This window comes from Bubalus bubalis, chromosome 10 (assembly GCF_019923935.1).
Source record: "Bubalus bubalis isolate 160015118507 breed Murrah chromosome 10, NDDB_SH_1, whole genome shotgun sequence".
In the NCBI taxonomy this organism is placed as follows: domain Eukaryota; kingdom Metazoa; phylum Chordata; class Mammalia; order Artiodactyla; family Bovidae; genus Bubalus; species Bubalus bubalis.
Window position 1 is genome coordinate 27,097,362 of NC_059166.1, and position 17,767 is coordinate 27,115,128.

At 40.0% G+C, this 17,767-nt stretch overlaps 1 protein-coding gene and 1 long non-coding RNA gene across 2 annotated transcripts in view; one reads left to right on the top strand and one right to left on the bottom strand.

Moving 5' to 3' along the window:
- LOC123327666 overlaps positions 1-17,767 on the bottom strand; it is a 235,987-nt gene that overhangs the window by 185,128 nt on the left and 33,092 nt on the right. The window lies entirely within an intron of this gene.
- The window catches only part of TXLNB (taxilin beta), a 58,362-nt gene that overhangs the window by 4,638 nt on the left and 35,957 nt on the right, over positions 1-17,767 (top strand). The window contains exons 3-4 of the mRNA XM_006074655.4: positions 8,968-9,059; positions 14,572-14,742. Of these exons, the coding sequence (XP_006074717.4) occupies positions 8,968-9,059; positions 14,572-14,742 (263 nt within the window). The remainder of the gene's footprint in view (positions 1-8,967; positions 9,060-14,571; positions 14,743-17,767) is intronic.

The following is a 17,767-nucleotide window of genomic DNA, read 5'->3' on the forward strand; positions in this document are numbered from 1 at the left end:
CCTCTGCCTGTCTTCCTTGGTGAAATTTCACTGAAACACTCACTACAATCACCCCCTCCTATGTGGTACATTCCCTGACATGCCCAGGTAGAGTCAGCATCATCTTCTGTAGTTCTCCATTAAATTTTCTGCAGCAATCATCTGTTTATATACCTGTATCCCAAGCTGGAGGGAGAATCTATTGAGACAGTGGTCACATCTTGCTAATTTCTGGAAGCCGGTGTGGCGGAGTGAAAGATCATGGGCACTGGAGTTAGAACTGGGTTCAGACTTCAGTGAACAGGTTATGTGCAAACCCCAAAGTATGTCTGTGCTGGCATAGGACCTCACTATGAGATTTAAAACCACTGCTGGTAATGCTTTCAAGAAGGGCTAAAAGACACATTCAAACAGCTACTTTACCTACTCAGCATAAAGATTAACTCAGATAATACCAAGTTCTAAAGTGCAAGGCTGGAATCACTGTAGTGTTTTAGAACTTTGGGAAAGAGAATAAAGTTGCTCTGTGTTATAGAGGTATTTTTTGGTCTCTATCCAAGGCATCTCAGAAATAACCTTTTGCATTAGTCACTGTTAAACTTTCCATTGTTGAAAGTTAAGTCGCTCAGTCGTGTCTGACTCTTTGCGACCCCATGGACTGTAGCCCACCAGGATCCTCTGTACATGGGATACTCCAGGCAAGAATACTGGAATGGGTTGCCATTTCCTTCTCCAGGGGATCTTCCCGACCTAGGGATCGAACCCAGGTCTCCTGCATTGCAGGCAGACACTTAAACCTCTGAGCCACCATAAAATCACATTGCAAAGGTGAATGATTTCAAGTGGTTCTAACCAGGAAAGACCTTTGGCTTTATCACTCTAAAACTACTTCTACGTAGGAATTTGTGTGTGTTATAATGGGGGATAGGTATGAAGAAAGCAGGTGTAAAGTTAAAGATGACCGATTTTGGTTTCTACTCTGTCTTCCACGAGTTATTTAAAAATCTGTATTAACCTCATGTGCTGCTGTGTTCAGTAGCTCAGTCATGTCCAACTCTGCAACCCCATGGACTGTAGCCCTGCCAGACTCCTCTGTCCATGCCATTTTCCAGGCAAGAATACTGGAGTGGGTTGCCGTTTCCTACTCCAGGGGATCTTTCTGACCCAGGCATCAAACCTGGGTCTCCTGTACTAGCAGGATTCTTTACCTGATTCTTTACTGCACAGATGCACCTGGGAAGCGTATTAACCACATACTTACTTCCCTGGTGGCTCAGACGGTAAAGCGTCTGCCTACAATGTGGAAGACCAGGGTTCAATCCCTGGGTCGGGAAGATCTCCTAGAGAAGGAAATGGCAACCCACTCCAGTATTCTTGCCTAAAAACTCCCATGGACGGAGGAGCCTGGTAGGGCTACAGTCCATGGGGTCACAAAGAGTCGGACATGACTGAGTGACTTCACACTTTCCTTTACCAAATAATCAAAAAAATTTAGAGAAAGAAGAAAATGTCACAACTAATTCTGTCATTATATATAAATTAACAAAGTTCAATTGAATGTGTTTATCAGGACCAATGTTTGTGATCAGAATGCCCACATGGGTGCACACTAATTACATGTGTATAAGCCGCTGATACTTTCAAGCTGTTCCTCTGAAGACTGTTGGTGTATTCTCTAAACATTGTACTATTTCAGCTACATTATGAGTTAAACAGTATTTTTAGGCTAATTTAAATATGTAACCACCGTTTTAAACATCATTTCAATTGCCTGCAAGTGGCTTCAACAAACTGCTTGGCTCTTTATCAATTAAATGACATTATTATGTCATTTAAACTATGATCTAGACCAATGATTTCAAACTTAACGGTGCATTGGAATCAAATACATAATTTGTCAAAAATGCCATTCCTGAGCAAAGAGATTCAGAATCGGTAGGTCAGGATTGGGGCCAAGGCACTCTGGGTAATTTTGACACAAACAGATTGTGGAAGCAATGGTTTTATGCTTCAGAAAATGCTTCCTCTACCTTTCTGGAAAAAATATAAAGTCCCAGCTGTGGTCTTCTTTTAGAAACTATTCAGAACTTTTACAGAATTTGAGTATGTCATTCAATCCATATTTAAGACATATCCTTAGTCTTTGCTTACATATTTGATCAAAGACCAATCTTTAATTATTGTATGTTTGTCAGATAACATTTGCTTTATGATATTTTTGAGATACTGAAATGTTCTGACTCTCTAACCCAAATTTTTCCAAAGTATATGCTTAGGGATATTTGAAATTTCAGACCAAGATAGTTTCCCAACTGCCAGAATTCTCTGACCTTTAACATACACAACAGTGAAAATCTCCAATAGTAATGGGCATAGTTTACAATATTTCCTAAATTTACTGGGCCAAAAACATCCATCTTTCACAGAACACTGATTAATATCTGGGAAATGTCTCTACAATCCAAGCACCCAGGACTTGTTTTTCCTTTACAGGCTGCATATCCTCCCATAAGTAACACACTGTACACCAGAGCAGTTGAGGGAACACTAAAATCTCTTTAGTTGGTGGAGTCACTTTCTCCTTGGCACTGAACAAAATAAAAACAGATTCCCCACTAGACAGCACTATGACCTGTCCTATTAACGTCTAAGTATGTCCCTTCCTCCCCTCACCCCATCCTCCAGCTCACAGGTGTCTTATTCATCTCTTCTCTATCAACACTATGTGAGTGGCACAAGTACCACATAGTAAGAAGCACAAAACAATGATAAATGTAATATACCTTTTGATAATCAGGTTGATGACCGATTGAGTAGGAAATCATGAGAAGCATAAATCTGGGAGAAAAACAAAGCTGATCCACAGGTCTATTATGAGTTCAGAATTTATCTAGTCAATGTATCAATTTCTAGATAGGAAAATTAAAGCCTAGAGAGTTTTAAAGTCTGCCCCCAGAAGTTATTCAACTAATTGATGTGATTGTGCGATTAGTCATAAAGAAAGCAAAGTGCAGACCTAAAGTCACTCATGTTCAGGACCAAAGATAGACTAATTGGTATGTCGGTTGAGAAGCATTTAGCTGAGCTATAGTTCAGTTTAATGGGTTTCATCTTTCCAGTTACAGGGGAGTTTCAGTTCTACCTTCTGAGTAGCATCTTGACTAGGACACTGGTTTTCTAAAGTCTTTACAGCTATTGACTTACTCTGCCTTAGAACGGTCACCTTCCCAGGTGGTCTATTTTATAAGATTTTAGCTTGATTTCTAGTTTCACTCTGAGAAGGAAACAAACTGTAGCTTTGAAACAAATGCTAAATTTTCTGGAAGAAATGGTAGAAGACCAGAGGAATTTAGGGGAGAAAGGAATCCACAGAGACTGAAGGGTTCATGAACAGATGCATAGGGATGCTCAAACTTAGGTCAGATCCTGAAAAGAGAGGAGGGTTTAGAGGAGTAAGTGAAGTAAGGGAAAAATAATTGTTTGGGGTAAAATGATTAGTACTTTCTTCTGGCCCAAGTTGGAAATTGATATATTTATTTCTTACTGCTTTTTCTGATTTTTTCTTTTTTATTGTAAAGTTTTGTTTTATTTTGTTTTCCCTGGAATAATCTCATTATTCAGTTCAGTTCAGTTCAGTCACTCAGCTGTGACCAAATCTTGGCAACCCCATGGACTGCAGAACACCAGGCTTCCCTGTCCATCACCAACTCCCAGAGATTTCTCAAACTCATGTCCATTGAGTCAGTGATGCTATCCAATCATCTCATCCTCTGTCATCCCCATGTCCTCCTGCCTTCAACATTTCCCAGCATCAGGGTCTTTTCCAATGAGTCAGTTCTTCATATCAGGTGGCCAAACTACTGGAGCTTCAGCTTCAGCATCAGTTTCGCCAATGAATATTTAGGACAGATTTCCTTTAGGATGGACTGGTTATATCTCCTTGCAGTCCAAGGGACTCTTAAGAGTCTTCTCCAACACCACAGTTCAAAAGCATAGCTCTTCAGTGCTCAGCTTTCTTTATGGTCCAACTCTCACATCGACACATAACTACTGGAAAAACCATAGCTTTGACTAGATGGACCTTTGTTGGCAGAGTAAGGCCTCTGCTTTTTAATATGCTATCTAGGTTGGTCATAGCTTTTCTTCCAAGGAGCAAGCGTCTTTTAATTTCATGGCTGCAGTCACCATCTACAGTGATTCTGGAGCCCAAGAAAATAAAGTCTATCACTGTTTTCATTGTTTCCCCATCTATCTGCCATGAAGTGATGGGACTGGATGCCATGATCTTAGTTTTTTGAATGTTGAGGTTTTTTTTTTTTTTTAATATTTATTTTTATTTATTTGGCTGCACAGGGTCTTAGTTGTGGCATGTGGGATCTAGTTTCCCAACCAGGGATCAAAGCCAGGGCCCCAGCACTGAGAGCTCAGAGTCTTAGCCACTGGACCACCAGGGGAGTCCCGAATGTTGAGCTGTAAGCCAGCTTTTTCACTCTCCTCTTTCACTTTCATCAAAAGGGTCTTCAGTTCCTCTTCTCTTTCTGCCATAAGGGTGGTGTCATCTGCATATCTGAGGTTATTGATATCTCTCCCAGCAATCTTGATTCCAACTTGGCTTCATCCAGCCCGACATTTCGCACACTCTGCATGTAAGTTAAATAAGGAGGGAGACAATATACAGCCTTGATGTACTCCTTTCCTGATTTGGAACCAGTCTGTTGTGCCATGTCCAGTTCTAACTCTTGCTTCTTGACCTGCATACAGATTTCTCAAGAGGCAGATCAGGTGGTCTGGTACGTCCATCTCTTTAAGAATTTTCCACAGTTTCTTGTGATCCACGATCCACACAGTCAAAGGCTTTGGCATAGTCAATAAAGCAGAAGTAGATGTTTTTCTGGAACTCTCTTGCTTTTTCCATGATCCAGCGGATGTCGGCAATTTGATCTCTGGTTCCTCTACCTTTTCTAAGTCCAGTTTGAACATCTGGAAGTTCACAGTTCATGTACTGTTGAAACCTGGCTTGGAGAATTTTGAGCATTACTTTGCTAGCGTGTGAGATGAGTGCAATTGTGTGGTAGTTTGAACATTCTTTGGCATTGCCTTTCTTTGGGATTGGAATGAAAACTGACCTTTTCCAGTCCTGTGGCCACAGCTGAGTTTTCCAAATTTTCTGCCATGTTGAGTGCAGCACTTTCATAGCATCATCTTTTAGGATTTGAAATAGGTCAACTGGAATTCCATCACCTCCACAAGCTTTGTTTGTAGTGATGCTTCCTAAGGCCCACTTGACTTTGCATTCCAGGATGTCTGGCTCTAGGTGAGTTATCATACTGTCGTGATTATCTGGGTCATGAAGATCTTTTTTGTATAGTTCTTCTGTGTATTCATGTATGGATGTGAGAGTTGGACTGTGAAGAAGGCTGAGCGTCAAAGATTGATGCTTTTGAACTGTGGTGTTGGAGAAGACTCTTGAGAGTCCCTTGGACTGCAAGGAGATCCAACCAGTCCATTCCGAAGGAGATCAGCCCTGGGATTTCTTTGGAGGGAATGATGCTAAAGCTGAACTCCAGTACTTTGGCCACCTCATGCGAAGAGTTGATTCATTGGAAAAGATCCTGATGCTGGGAGGGATTGGGGGCAGGAGGAGAAGGCGACGACAGAGGATGAGATGGCTAGATGGCATCACTGACTTGATGGACGTGAGTCTGAGTGAACTCCGGGAGTTGGTGATGGACAGGGAGGCCTGGCATGCTGCGATTCATGGGGTAGCAAAGAGTCAGACACGACTGAGCGACTGATCTGATCTGATCTGATCTGTGTATTCTTGCCACGTCTTCTTAATATCTTCTGCTTCTGTTGAGTCCATACCGTTTCTTCCTTTACTGTGCCCATCTTTGAATGAAATGTTCCCTTGGTGTCTCTAATTTTCTTGAAGAGATCTCTAGCCCTTCCCATTCTATTGTTTTCCTCTATTTGCACTGATTACTGAGGAAGACTTTCTTATCTCTTCTTGCTAATCTCATTATTAGGCTCAGTTTTTTTTCTTTTTAGGAAAGCTTTCTTTATAGTTATAGCTAAGAAAATGCTAGTAGTTTAAACACATAAAACTGATTTTTCTTCTTGTGTCTGACACTGTCACCTAATGACCCCATTTCCTAAAATTGTAATGACAGCCTTTCTTATGAGATGATTGGTCTAATGTCTCCTCCACACAATCGCACACAGCACTGTAGTCCAGCAAAATTTTAATGGACATGTAAAAACTAAGCTCTCTCATGTTACAAAGTTATGGATTATGTACATGTTTGTCTCCAATTTCTTGGATTTTTTTTTGTAGAAATCATTTTTGAAGGGTGGATTGATGCATCTGAATGTTCAACTTCTATACAAAATAAGAGAATATGAGAGCAGAAAAAGACCTCAGCAAGTGTGTCAATTAAAAAAACAAACAAACAAACAAAAAAAACAACTGTTCCCATTGTTAGAAAAACTAAAGGGAGAGAAGATACTGAACATAGAAAAAGAGATCCACTGGCCTCACTCAAGTGTTTCTATCTTTCCCAAAAGAAACACGATATGGTTTTCTGGTTGATACTCACATTGAGAGCTATGCTAAGCATACATTAAAGGTCACAGGTGTCTTTCCTCCAGTTGATCACAAAGTTGTTTTCTGGACAGTGTTTATTTGATTTACAAGATATTCGTGTGCACAGGTTGGCTCTGTTTAGTTCCATTATTACCAAGATTCACTAAACACTTGCCATGGACCAAACACTATAAGGGGTTCTAGGCCAGACATGATCAACAGTACAGTCTCCTGCCTTTAATGGATGATCCTCTAACCCAGGACAGCAGTCATCACATGAGCGCCTTCCACAAACTGAAGACCAGGGTGAAGGGATGGCCAGACCAACACAAGCCATCCCTGCTACTACAGAAATCTCTCAAAGCCAGGCCTGGTTGGGGTGGGACAGCAGAGTTTATCAGTTTAAAGGTAATGTTATGCCATAGGCCATAATTGGGTTGCTGGTCGGGCACCACTCACCCCCACCCTCTCCCCCGTCTCAGATCATGTCTCTAATCTGAACTGACTCACTGGGCAAAGATAGATGAAACCAGCTGTTAGGAATGAGGTCATTTTTTTCTTTTTTCAAAAGAAGCTTCTTTTTATTTCTCTAGGTTTCCCTGGCATCAAAATTCCACATGGGAGTGGAGTGATTTGGAACAAGTAGACAAACCCTGGATCCAAGCCTTGGCTCTGCAGTGCTAATTACATAACTTTGGGCTTCTCTGGGCTTTCTATTCTTAATCTATAAAATTAACCAGTTGTCTGGGTGCTCTTTGAAGTTCCTTCTAAACCTAAAATTCTTTGATGCCATTAGAGTTACCAGATTAAGCAAGTGTGAAAATACAAGCCACCAAAGAACATTAAATTTCAGAGACACCATTATTTTTTAGTATAAGAGTGTCCCATGTCCTATATTTCACCTGGAAACCCTAATTCCATGATATATTTGCCTCTCCAAGATGAAAACAAAAATTCCAGCAAAGGAGAAACACCTGTTCTTGTGGGAGAGGTTGTCAAAATTGTTAACATTCTCAAGCAGATTTATATCAGGAAATGTAGGCTCCACTGGGTGGCTTGACCTCTCTATTCAGATTTGACAGGGCAGGTATAACAGGTAGGTGAGGATGGGGAAGCTGCTCCACCTTGACCCAACTGTTGGCAGAGACAGTTCAGTGGTACATGTGTGTAAGCCTCAGGGTCCAGCTCCTGCCTGCAACCCTCAACCCTGTGGATACTGAAAGATCTACAGGTATCCCTGTGGATACCAAAGATCCAGTCATCTCAGGAAGGCTAACTGGGAAGTTGAGCTCAAAAGACAAAAAGGAAGAACAATGGGGAAAGAAAAGAAAGAATCCAAGGCTCACTATCAAATAATCATAAACAGATGAGTTTTTAAACATAACACAAACTCCAACTGGGAACAGAAAATGAAACTGCCAACAGAGATTAAGGTCTAGGTGGGAGAAGGGAAGACCCAGGGAGGCTAAACTTGTAACCAAAGAGACACAAAAAGGCCTGGGGAAAAGTGTGTTGGGTCCATTTTCTCTATATATTGACTTTATTCTCTGATAGGAAATACGATCAGAGTCATTCCCACAAAAACTGCATGAAATGGGCTCACACACAGAAACAAGACAATTGGTTTCCCTCCCCAAAAAAGAAAGAGGCACTAAAGGAACAAAACCAAAAACATGGGCAGACTAAACTGTCAAGTTTCTCTGCTTTGGGCTGGAATTTTTTTACAGCTCCAGGTATTAATGCCGGCTGCTTTATAGTAGTCAGATATAGGCTGGTTTGCTTCTTCTTCTTCTTTTTTTTTTAATAATTAACATGGGGAAGTGGATGATTTACTCTTCCATAAAGTCAGTGGTTTTTTATTCTTCTGAATATTTTCAGAATGTTCACAATTCCCTGGAATATTTAGAGTATAAGGGGAAGTAACTAAGAACAAATTCTTAGGATGGAAATTTAGGGACTACTCTTATAGTCAACATTTATTGAAAATCTACCATGAGCCTAACACTGTACCACACATTTTTATAAACTTCTCAATTAATCACTTATTTTGCAAAGTAGGTGTCATTCCTTTTCAAAGGGAAAAAAAAAAATTTACATCTGCATCTCAGACAGGTTAAGTGACTTGCCCAAGACTGGATAGCAGCTAACAAGTAGATGTGGGTTCAATCCCTGGGTTGGAAAGATCCCATGAAGAAGGGCATAGCAACTCATTCTGCTATTCTTGCCTTAAGAACCCCATGGATAGAGGAGCCTGGCAGTCTATAGTCCATAGGGTCACAAAGAGTCGGACATGACCAAAGCAACTTAGCACAAGTAGACCACCTGAGATTCCAGCCCTTATCATCTGACTTCAAGTTCAACTCTTAATTTTTAAAATGTCTTTATGGTTTTTGTTTTCTTTTAAGGCAAAGAAGCCAGCCTGCTAATGCAAAATCTGAACAAGTTGCAAACTCCTGAGGAAAAGTTAGATTTTTTATTCAAGAAATATGCTGAATTGGTAAGTTCTTTGATTAGCCCTTTTGCCAGAAAGATTTAAGCTCTGGTTAGAGCTGAGAAAAGGAGGTTGTTAGCTTTTCAGGTACCTCATTATAGACTATAGCTGGTTACCTCAGGCAAGTCAAAATCAGACTTCACAAAGGCAGAGTTTTTAAAAAGGAAAGAAAGAAACAGAAAAACTGAGGAATAAAAGCAAAAGGAAGAAAGAGAACAGAGTTGGAATCACTCCACCTTCAATTATGTGCATAATTTGAGAGATGGAACAGCAAATCAGAGATAATTAAAAGTTGTGAAAATTTAAAAGTTCTTTTTGGCTTTGCAATGAAACAGAAGTACACTAGAAATAAAAAGTAAACTTTCAACTGGTTCTTAAGCACAGGTTTTTTAAGGGAATGGTCTTCTCAAATAAGGCAGAGGTTGACTTAATTCCACCCCTCAGTTTGTGAAACATTCTCATTTATTCCTGATGAATGCATTCATTCATTCATTTATTCTCCATGATCTACATTCTTCTCCTGTCCCACACAATAGCAAAGCACTTGACATGGATTTTGTTTCCAGTTATAGATCCTCCACATGCAGTCTCCCTCTCAATAAGTTAGGGCCAGTGGCAGGAAGAGAAGCCACTCCCAGACTTCAGAGAACCCGTGAAGTGGATGGTGTCCTCACCAGTACTCTTACAATAGTCCACTTGGAAGAAAGAAAAGGGCTCAGCAAAGCCAACACCACTAGTTTGAGTGAGGCCTCGCAAAACTGACTAAAGGAGTTGCACCTGAGGTCCATGCACCAGCCCTGAGGTGTACAAGACCCACTGTGGAGATGTGGCGTCCTCTCAAGTGAGGCTGGGCAATACGCCACCTCGCTCTCATTTCTGCTTCTTTTCCTCATTTTTTTTTCACTTACTTATTTCTTTCAGAGAAGCAGTGACAGCCCCCTACCCAACAGAACAGTTCCTCCTGGCAGTAGGTCAGACTGCCCCTGAAGGCAGATTTACCTCATATCAAAAAAGCTTAAGAGTCAGGGCCTCTCACTTGCATAGGCACCTGTGAAGCCCTGAAGATGATTCTTTTTTTTTTAATCTTCTTTTTTTAAAGAAGGTCTCCAAAACTGAGACCCACAGACCACTCAGGTCACTGGTTGCATCTTATCCCTATTGATGAAGTAGAGTTTATGAGTGGCTTGTTTACCTTCTTTTTCACTCTGATTTTAGTCCTGTGATCCCTGTGTAGTCTTTGCTTTCTTCCTTGTACATTCATGTACACCGTTATGCTGAATTGTCATACAACAGACCCAAAGAAGGGGCTTTCCAGGTGGCGCTACTGGTAAAGAACCCATCTGCCAATGCAGGAGACATAAGAGACTCAGGTTCAATCCTTGGGTCAGCAAGATTGAGCAGGGCACAGCAATCCACTCCAGTATTCTTGCCTGGAGAATCCAATGGACAGAAGAGCTTGGCAGGCTACAGTCCATAGGGTCACAAAGAGTCAGACAAAACTGAAGAGACTTAGCACAGCACATCACAGCACAGCCTCAAAGAAATTCTGAAACCCTCAATGACTAGTGACTGTTTAACTCTGCCAACGATGCTTTTAAATTATTTTTTAATCACATAAACCACATCACAAAGATATAAGGAAAATGCTGAATACATAAGTAAAAATATCTCTAATCCTACAGTCTAAAACATGAACACTGACTTCACTGTCTCCCTTTTCAGTTCTACTATACAAAGATACCTTTTGCATAGCTACCATCATTAGGTGCATAGAATTTAATATCTGTTTTTTGGCTCATGTGACAATCATTTTCACATGTGTTCTTCATAATTATATTTTGTCAAAGCTATGAAATTTTCCATTAATTGACTTTACTCTACTGGTTCTCTAGTTTGGGGACATTTATATTCTTTCCACTGTTTGTTTTACCAAATATTGGTGCAGTGAACATCATCATGCATGAGATTTGTTTCTTCTCTTTTATGATCCCAGGGAAAAGTTCCAGAATTGGGATTACTAAATCAAGCAGTATAAATGTTTTTAATGGCCATATTGTTTTCCAAAAGAATGGTATAAATTTCTAAAGCAAGTATTAGTGTATCAATTTTATTGCAACTTGTTTAATATTGCCTGTTAACCACTCATGAACAGTTTCAGCGCCATAAAACAGTAGGTGTCAAAAATAATATTTTTCCCCCAAATCTGACCCCATCCTCACTGGTCCGTCCTTGCTCTTTTCAATAATTACTACATTGATTTCCCTTTAATTTACCCTTCAATTTACTTATTCACACCAAGGCCTTTCATATTTAGTTTCTAGTACCATGTCCCATACTTAGATGAACTGGGCATCTTCCAGACTACTACTCTTTATGTTGCTGTAGCCCCACAGCAGTACATCAGAAAAGAATCACTCATCCAGTCTGCCCAAGATCTTGCTTATGAGCCAGGGCTGTTCACCCTGATCTCCAAGAATTCCCAAACCCACTCACCCTACTAGCCAAGAAGTCAATCCCACAGAGGTTATTTTTTCCAGAAATTCTACTCAGCTCAGTCTTACTATACTTTGGCATTTGTATCATATCCCATAATAAACTTTTAAACTCAAAAGATCATTCTAGAAAAAATAAATAGGAGAAAGTTGACCTCAAAACCCTATTATATATCCTTTTCAGAAAGTAAAAATTATGAAGAATTTCAGTCTTTTGCTTAGAGACTAAAAGCTATTTCCCTACTCACTGATTCAGAAATTAATATAGAGAGTGTCTGGAATTTAAGTGTTAACATAGAATAAATTATTAAATTCAAAAGCTGTGAATCACATTGCTACTCATGTTCACTCACCCTTACAGATTCTAAATCCTGTAATATCAACAACTGTATTTTATTAATACATAAGAATAAGTTCATAAATAAATAAGGACACCTCATGACTAAATTAAGAAATGACCTGGAAGAAATATTTTCGCAAATTTCCTCAATTTATAAGTAGTTACAACATCACAAACTACTTGGCATTAATTTCACTTTTTTAACTTAATAATAGAAAGACAGAACAAGAGAAACTGCAGATAAAAATCCTATATGCCTGTTAGAAATGGACAGAAGGCATACATCTAAACGTATTACTAAATCACAGAGCCAGCATTTGACTGAAGTTGACTCAGTTATAATGTTTGCTTTCATCCATTAAGAAACACCATATGCAATCACATAAACTTGAAGTCGTTGAACAAAATTAGTCACACTCTAAAAAAAATTGTCAGAAAGTTAAGGGGTTTTATTTAGAGCAAAGCAAGATAGACCTAGCTCTATGTCAAATGTGTATGATCCTTCAGTAAAACTAGAACATTTAAATGGTCAGTGAGCAAGCACAAATCATCTCTTCCAACTAATGAAACATAAATAAAGTATCCGTCTCCTGACGCTCAGATAAATCCACACAGGGCAGTGTTCCCCCAAAGAGGAAAAGTCTTGCCAACAATGGGACAACATGCAATGTCTCTGGAGATATTTTGGATATCACAGTTGGGGATGCTACTGGTCTCTAGTGGGTAGGGGTCATCTGCTAAATAGCCTGCAATGCACAGGACGACCCCACAACAAAGAATTCTCACCAAATGTCGATGGTGCTAAGGCTGAGAAACCCTGACAAATTGTTTACTCTTCCAAAGGAAAAGTCTAAACCAAAATGGCAAAAGCAGTAATAACAACATACAAATTTCAAGAAAGGACAACAGTTCATTTAAAGTCCACACACAAGGACAAGAAGTTTCATCCATATCTAATAACTATGGTGCAAAATGAAGTTAGCATGATAAATATATAATAAAATATCATTGATTTTCCAATTGAACCTCAAGAAAGATAACAATTTCAATTAATATTTATAGTAATATGGATAATATGGACCTAGTTTTTCCTGATGCTAACACTCACTAATAAGTAAAAACATACATAAGTATGAAGATAGAATATCATGAATGAATATCCCCAGCTTAATCTGGCAAAGGTTTATCATGGACATTTCAGTGTAATGGGAGGGAGAGAGGGAGGAAAGGATTAAAATAAGATGTGAACTGAAGAAAGTGTGACAGTCCTATTCATCTAGCTCAGAAAGAACTAATGCTTTTTCAAGATCAGAAATTAAGATAACTAACTAAGACACATATCAGGGCTTACAGTGTGTGTGTGTGTGTGTGTGTACCCATTTGTATCCGGCTCTGAGAGGCACCAAGGGCACCTGCAGTCCAAAGAACCCATGAGCTTCCAGGCCTTTCCCTCCTCATTAGCCAACAAGATAATTATCACAGCGAGGACCCACCTGGCTTACACACCATTCAGATTCTAAGGGAACTCAGTCCAGTGGAGGAAACGGCTCTGAAAAAAAGGCTCCAGCTTGCTCATGGTCACACTGTCAGATCCCAGTCCTACTCCTAGTATGCCGTCTCTAGAGGCTTAATTTATATCAACAAATATTTATGGGATTCTAGTTGGAATGGGGGAGGCTGAACCCACATTCCCCCATTCCAACTAGAATTCCATAAATATTTGTTGCCAAATTTACCAAACAAAAATACAGAATGCCCAGTTACCTTTGCATTTCAAGTAAACCAAGAGCAAATGGCAATACTTTGAATTACTTTCACTAAAAACTTGTTCCCTATTTATTTGAAATTGAAATTCAGCTGAGTGTCCTACATTTTATCTGGCAACCCCTAGCTCAGAACTTTAGCATCCTGAGACAGAAAGTCCAGGGGTCCATTGGTTTCATTTTCCATGTTGCCCTCGATACTTTAGCTGTGGCTGCTGTGAGAGGAGGCCACACCTGTGCTCAGCAGAAACAAGTGTCATGATTCATTCACCATAAGCACGGAGGCTGTGGGGGATGGGCAGAGAGCAAGGCTTGTTACAGATACTTCCCTTGTGTGCTGTTGAGTTGTACAGTAGCTATTTCGGAAACTTTGGTGACAGATCATCAATCCTTAAATAGTTGAGGAGTACATGCTCCTCTCCCCCTTTCTCATAATCCACACACTTCACCTTCTGTTTACTAGCTGCTTTTCGCTTTCCTACTTTTAAAAATAGTTGCTAAAGCTTGTTTTGAGAAAGAATTGTGAAAATTTAAATGTAAACCAAGCAGACACACCACTGACCATTTTCCTAAGGCAAGGCATTATCGTGAATTCGGAAACATGCCTTTCTATACTGACTGACTTCATTAGACTCAAGAAAGATAAAACTGTTTCTAGACTACTGAAAAGAAGATCAAAGTAAAAGAGATCAAGAATAATAATGATAAAGGAAAAACCTATAAATGTTATGCTTTTAAATCATATCTACAAATATTGCCATGGTAACACTCATGAAGTTCATTTGACTCCAGAGGGGGCAGTGATGATAGCAACAAATTTTCCAAACAACCAGAGGGTGGTCTTTAGGCATTTCCTCTTCTGCTCCTATCAACTCAACAGAGATTCCTGCCCTTTTTTTTCACATGTGCACCCCCACATCTAGCTGGATGAACATCGCACTGAGCAAAGGAAGTTAAAACTCCTACAAAAGAAACAGGCACAGATCCAAAAAGAAAAGGACCAGCTACAAGGTGAACACAGCAGAGCTATCCTCGCGAGAAGCAAACTGGAGAGTCTGTGCCGGGAGCTGCAGAGACACAACAAGACACTGAAGGTATGTGTCACCAAGGCCCCAAATAACACACTTTCTTGCACACTTTGTAGGCACAGGCTTCTGCCATTCGTGCTGTGAGTTTTAGAACCAGAGAGATTTGGGTTCAAATATTAGCCCTGCCACTTGCTCACTTGTGACCTGCAGTAAATTATTTTACCACCCAAGCCTGGTACCTCATCCATAAAATGGGAATTATACCAATGTCACTGTGTGGCCAGGAAAAAATTAAATGAGACCACATATGTAAGGTGCTCATGTAGTACTCAATGAATAGTAGAACTTTGGTAAAATGTGTGTTATTCCTCTTTATGTTGAGTTTGTTCTGTTTTGTTTTTTAAGGTAGGCCTTAGTACCAGTCTTTAACATAAAAATTTATAAAAATTCAACATTTTTTGACTAAAAATGAAATCTGCGTGACATGAAACAAGTTGACACAAAGCTAACTGACAGAAAAAGGGAAGACTGAGAGCTAAAACGTCAACAGTCATCTGAAAAAAAGTTACTCAAAAAAACGCTGAAGCTCTCTAAGCTTAATTATTCAATCTAAAAATAATAGACTGATCACTTCAGTCAGTTTGCATGGGCTTCATTAATCACAGCATAAGCCTGTAGCAAAGTAATGTCTCTGCTTTTGAATATGCTATCTAGGTTGGTCATAACTTTCCTTCCAAGGAGTAAGCGTCTTGTAATTTCATGGCTGCAGTCACCATCTGCAGTGATTTTGGAGCCCAGAAAAATAAAGTCTGACACTGTTTCCCCATCTATTTCCCATGAAATGATGGGACCGGATGCCATGATCTTAGTTTTCTGAATGTTGAGCTTTAAGCCAACTTTTTCACTCTCCACTTTCACTTTCATCACAAGGCTTTTTAGTTACTCTTCACTTTCTGCCATAAGGGTGGTGTCACCTAGATAGCATATTCAAAAGCAGAGACATTACTTTGCCAACAAAGGTTTGTCTAGTCAAGGCTTTGGTTTTTCCCGTGGTCATGTATGGATGTGAGAGTTGGACTGTGAAGAAGGCTGAGCGCCGAAGAATTGATGCTTTTGAAGTGTGGTGTTGGAGAAGACTCTTGAGAGTCCCTTGGACTGCAAGGAGATCCAACCAGTCCATTCTGAAGGAGATCAGCCCTGGGATTTCTTTGGAAGGAATGATGCTAAAGCTGAACTCCAGTACTTTGGCCACCTCATGCAAAGAGTTGACTCATTGGAAAAGACTGATGCTGGGAGGGATTGGGAGCAAGAGGAGAAGGGGACGACAGAGGATGAGATGGTTGGATGGCATCACTGACTCGATAGACATGAGTCTCAGTGAACTCCGGGAGTTGGTGATGGACAGGGAGGCCTGGCGTGCTGCGATTCATGGGGTCGCAAAGAGTCGGACACGACTGAGTGACTGATCTGATCTGATCTGATCTGAAGCCTGTAACAGTGTGGTTAATTTGATTACACGAAGACACTAGCTCCATTCAATGAAGCAAGACGCAGAGTTCTCCAAGATAGTACTGCATGCAGCCACAATCCCCTTTCCAGCTGAAGATCCTAAAGCTTTTGGCAAACAAGAATTAGACAGCAATATTCCTGTGATATAGTTGTTATTACCTGTGTTTAAAAGGAGATACTTTAAGAACAGAGAGATTAATATCATTGCTGAGTTTGTACAATGGAATTAGGAAGAAAAATAGAATTGGATAATGGCTCCTCATATTCCAAAATTGGGGCTTTTTGAAGTAGAAAAAGAAAATTATTCATTTTGATATCAGTTTTAAGAGGTGAGGTCTCCCTGCCTCCAGTCTTGCTTTCTCCAATCCATCTGCCACAATGATCCTTCTAAAATGCCAATCTAGCCATCTTCCTGCATAAACATTTCAGTGGCTCTTCATTATCCTTAGTGTGGTGTATGAGGTCCTACATGGCCCTTGATTACCTCTCTGACTTTAGCTCTTACCATCTCCACTGCTTTCTCTGCTTTGGTCACTAAAAGCTTAGGTCACTAAAATTTCAAACAATTCTTGACGTAGTCTGTTAATCTCTCACATTTTTTTAATTGGAGGATAATTGCTTTACAATGTTGTGTTGGTTTCTGCCATACAACATCATGAATCACTCATAACTGATCACAGCCTCATCATGATAAAGGGGCTTGCTTAACTCAATGAAGCTATGAGCCATGCCATGCAGGGCCACCCAAGATGGACAGGTCACAGTGGAGAGTTCTGACAAAACCAACTCAGTGGACATGAATTTGAGCAAACTCCAGGAGATAGTGAAGGACAGGGAAGCCTGATGTGCTACAGTCCATGGAGTTGCAAAGAGTTGGACATAACTTAGGAACTGAACACATACATACACACATGCACACACACACACACACACACACACACACACATATCCCCTCCTTCTTGAGCCTCTTCCCACCCCCACAGTCAGTTTTTGATATTTGGGAAATGAAATGCTAGGGTGATGAACTTTAACTCTCAAATTATGAGTTGTAGAAGATGGACTTCTGGCATCTCTTTAATCATTGCTCTGGGACCATCAAAACCCAGGTTAGATGGGAATGGGGGCATTATCCTCAACTTCAGATACGTAATCAAGTAATAGCACTCTGTACCTACATAAACCTCCCAGCTTTCAGGAGTGTTGTAGCATAAGGAGATAAAAGTTAAATCTCCTTTGATGATGTGGATGGAATGATGTGGTGTAGTTTCTTTGGATAGCATTCAAAGACAGAACGATGGAAGTGGCAGGAGACCCTGTACACATATCTGCACACCCTCAGTAATGACTTCCAGTTGTGGACAATGGAATTAAGTAGCATTACTATGCCAGGACTTGTGCTGAGTGCTTTACATGTCATTTTATCCAATCTTCACAAAAACCATGAGTTAGTATCTCCATTTTATTGAAGGAACTGAGACTGAGCAATCAAAATCAGTTGTCTAAGGTCATGAATATTTTGTTAAAATCACAACTCAAATTCAAAACATTTTCTGATTTCCCTCCTGACTGTTTCTTTGATCCA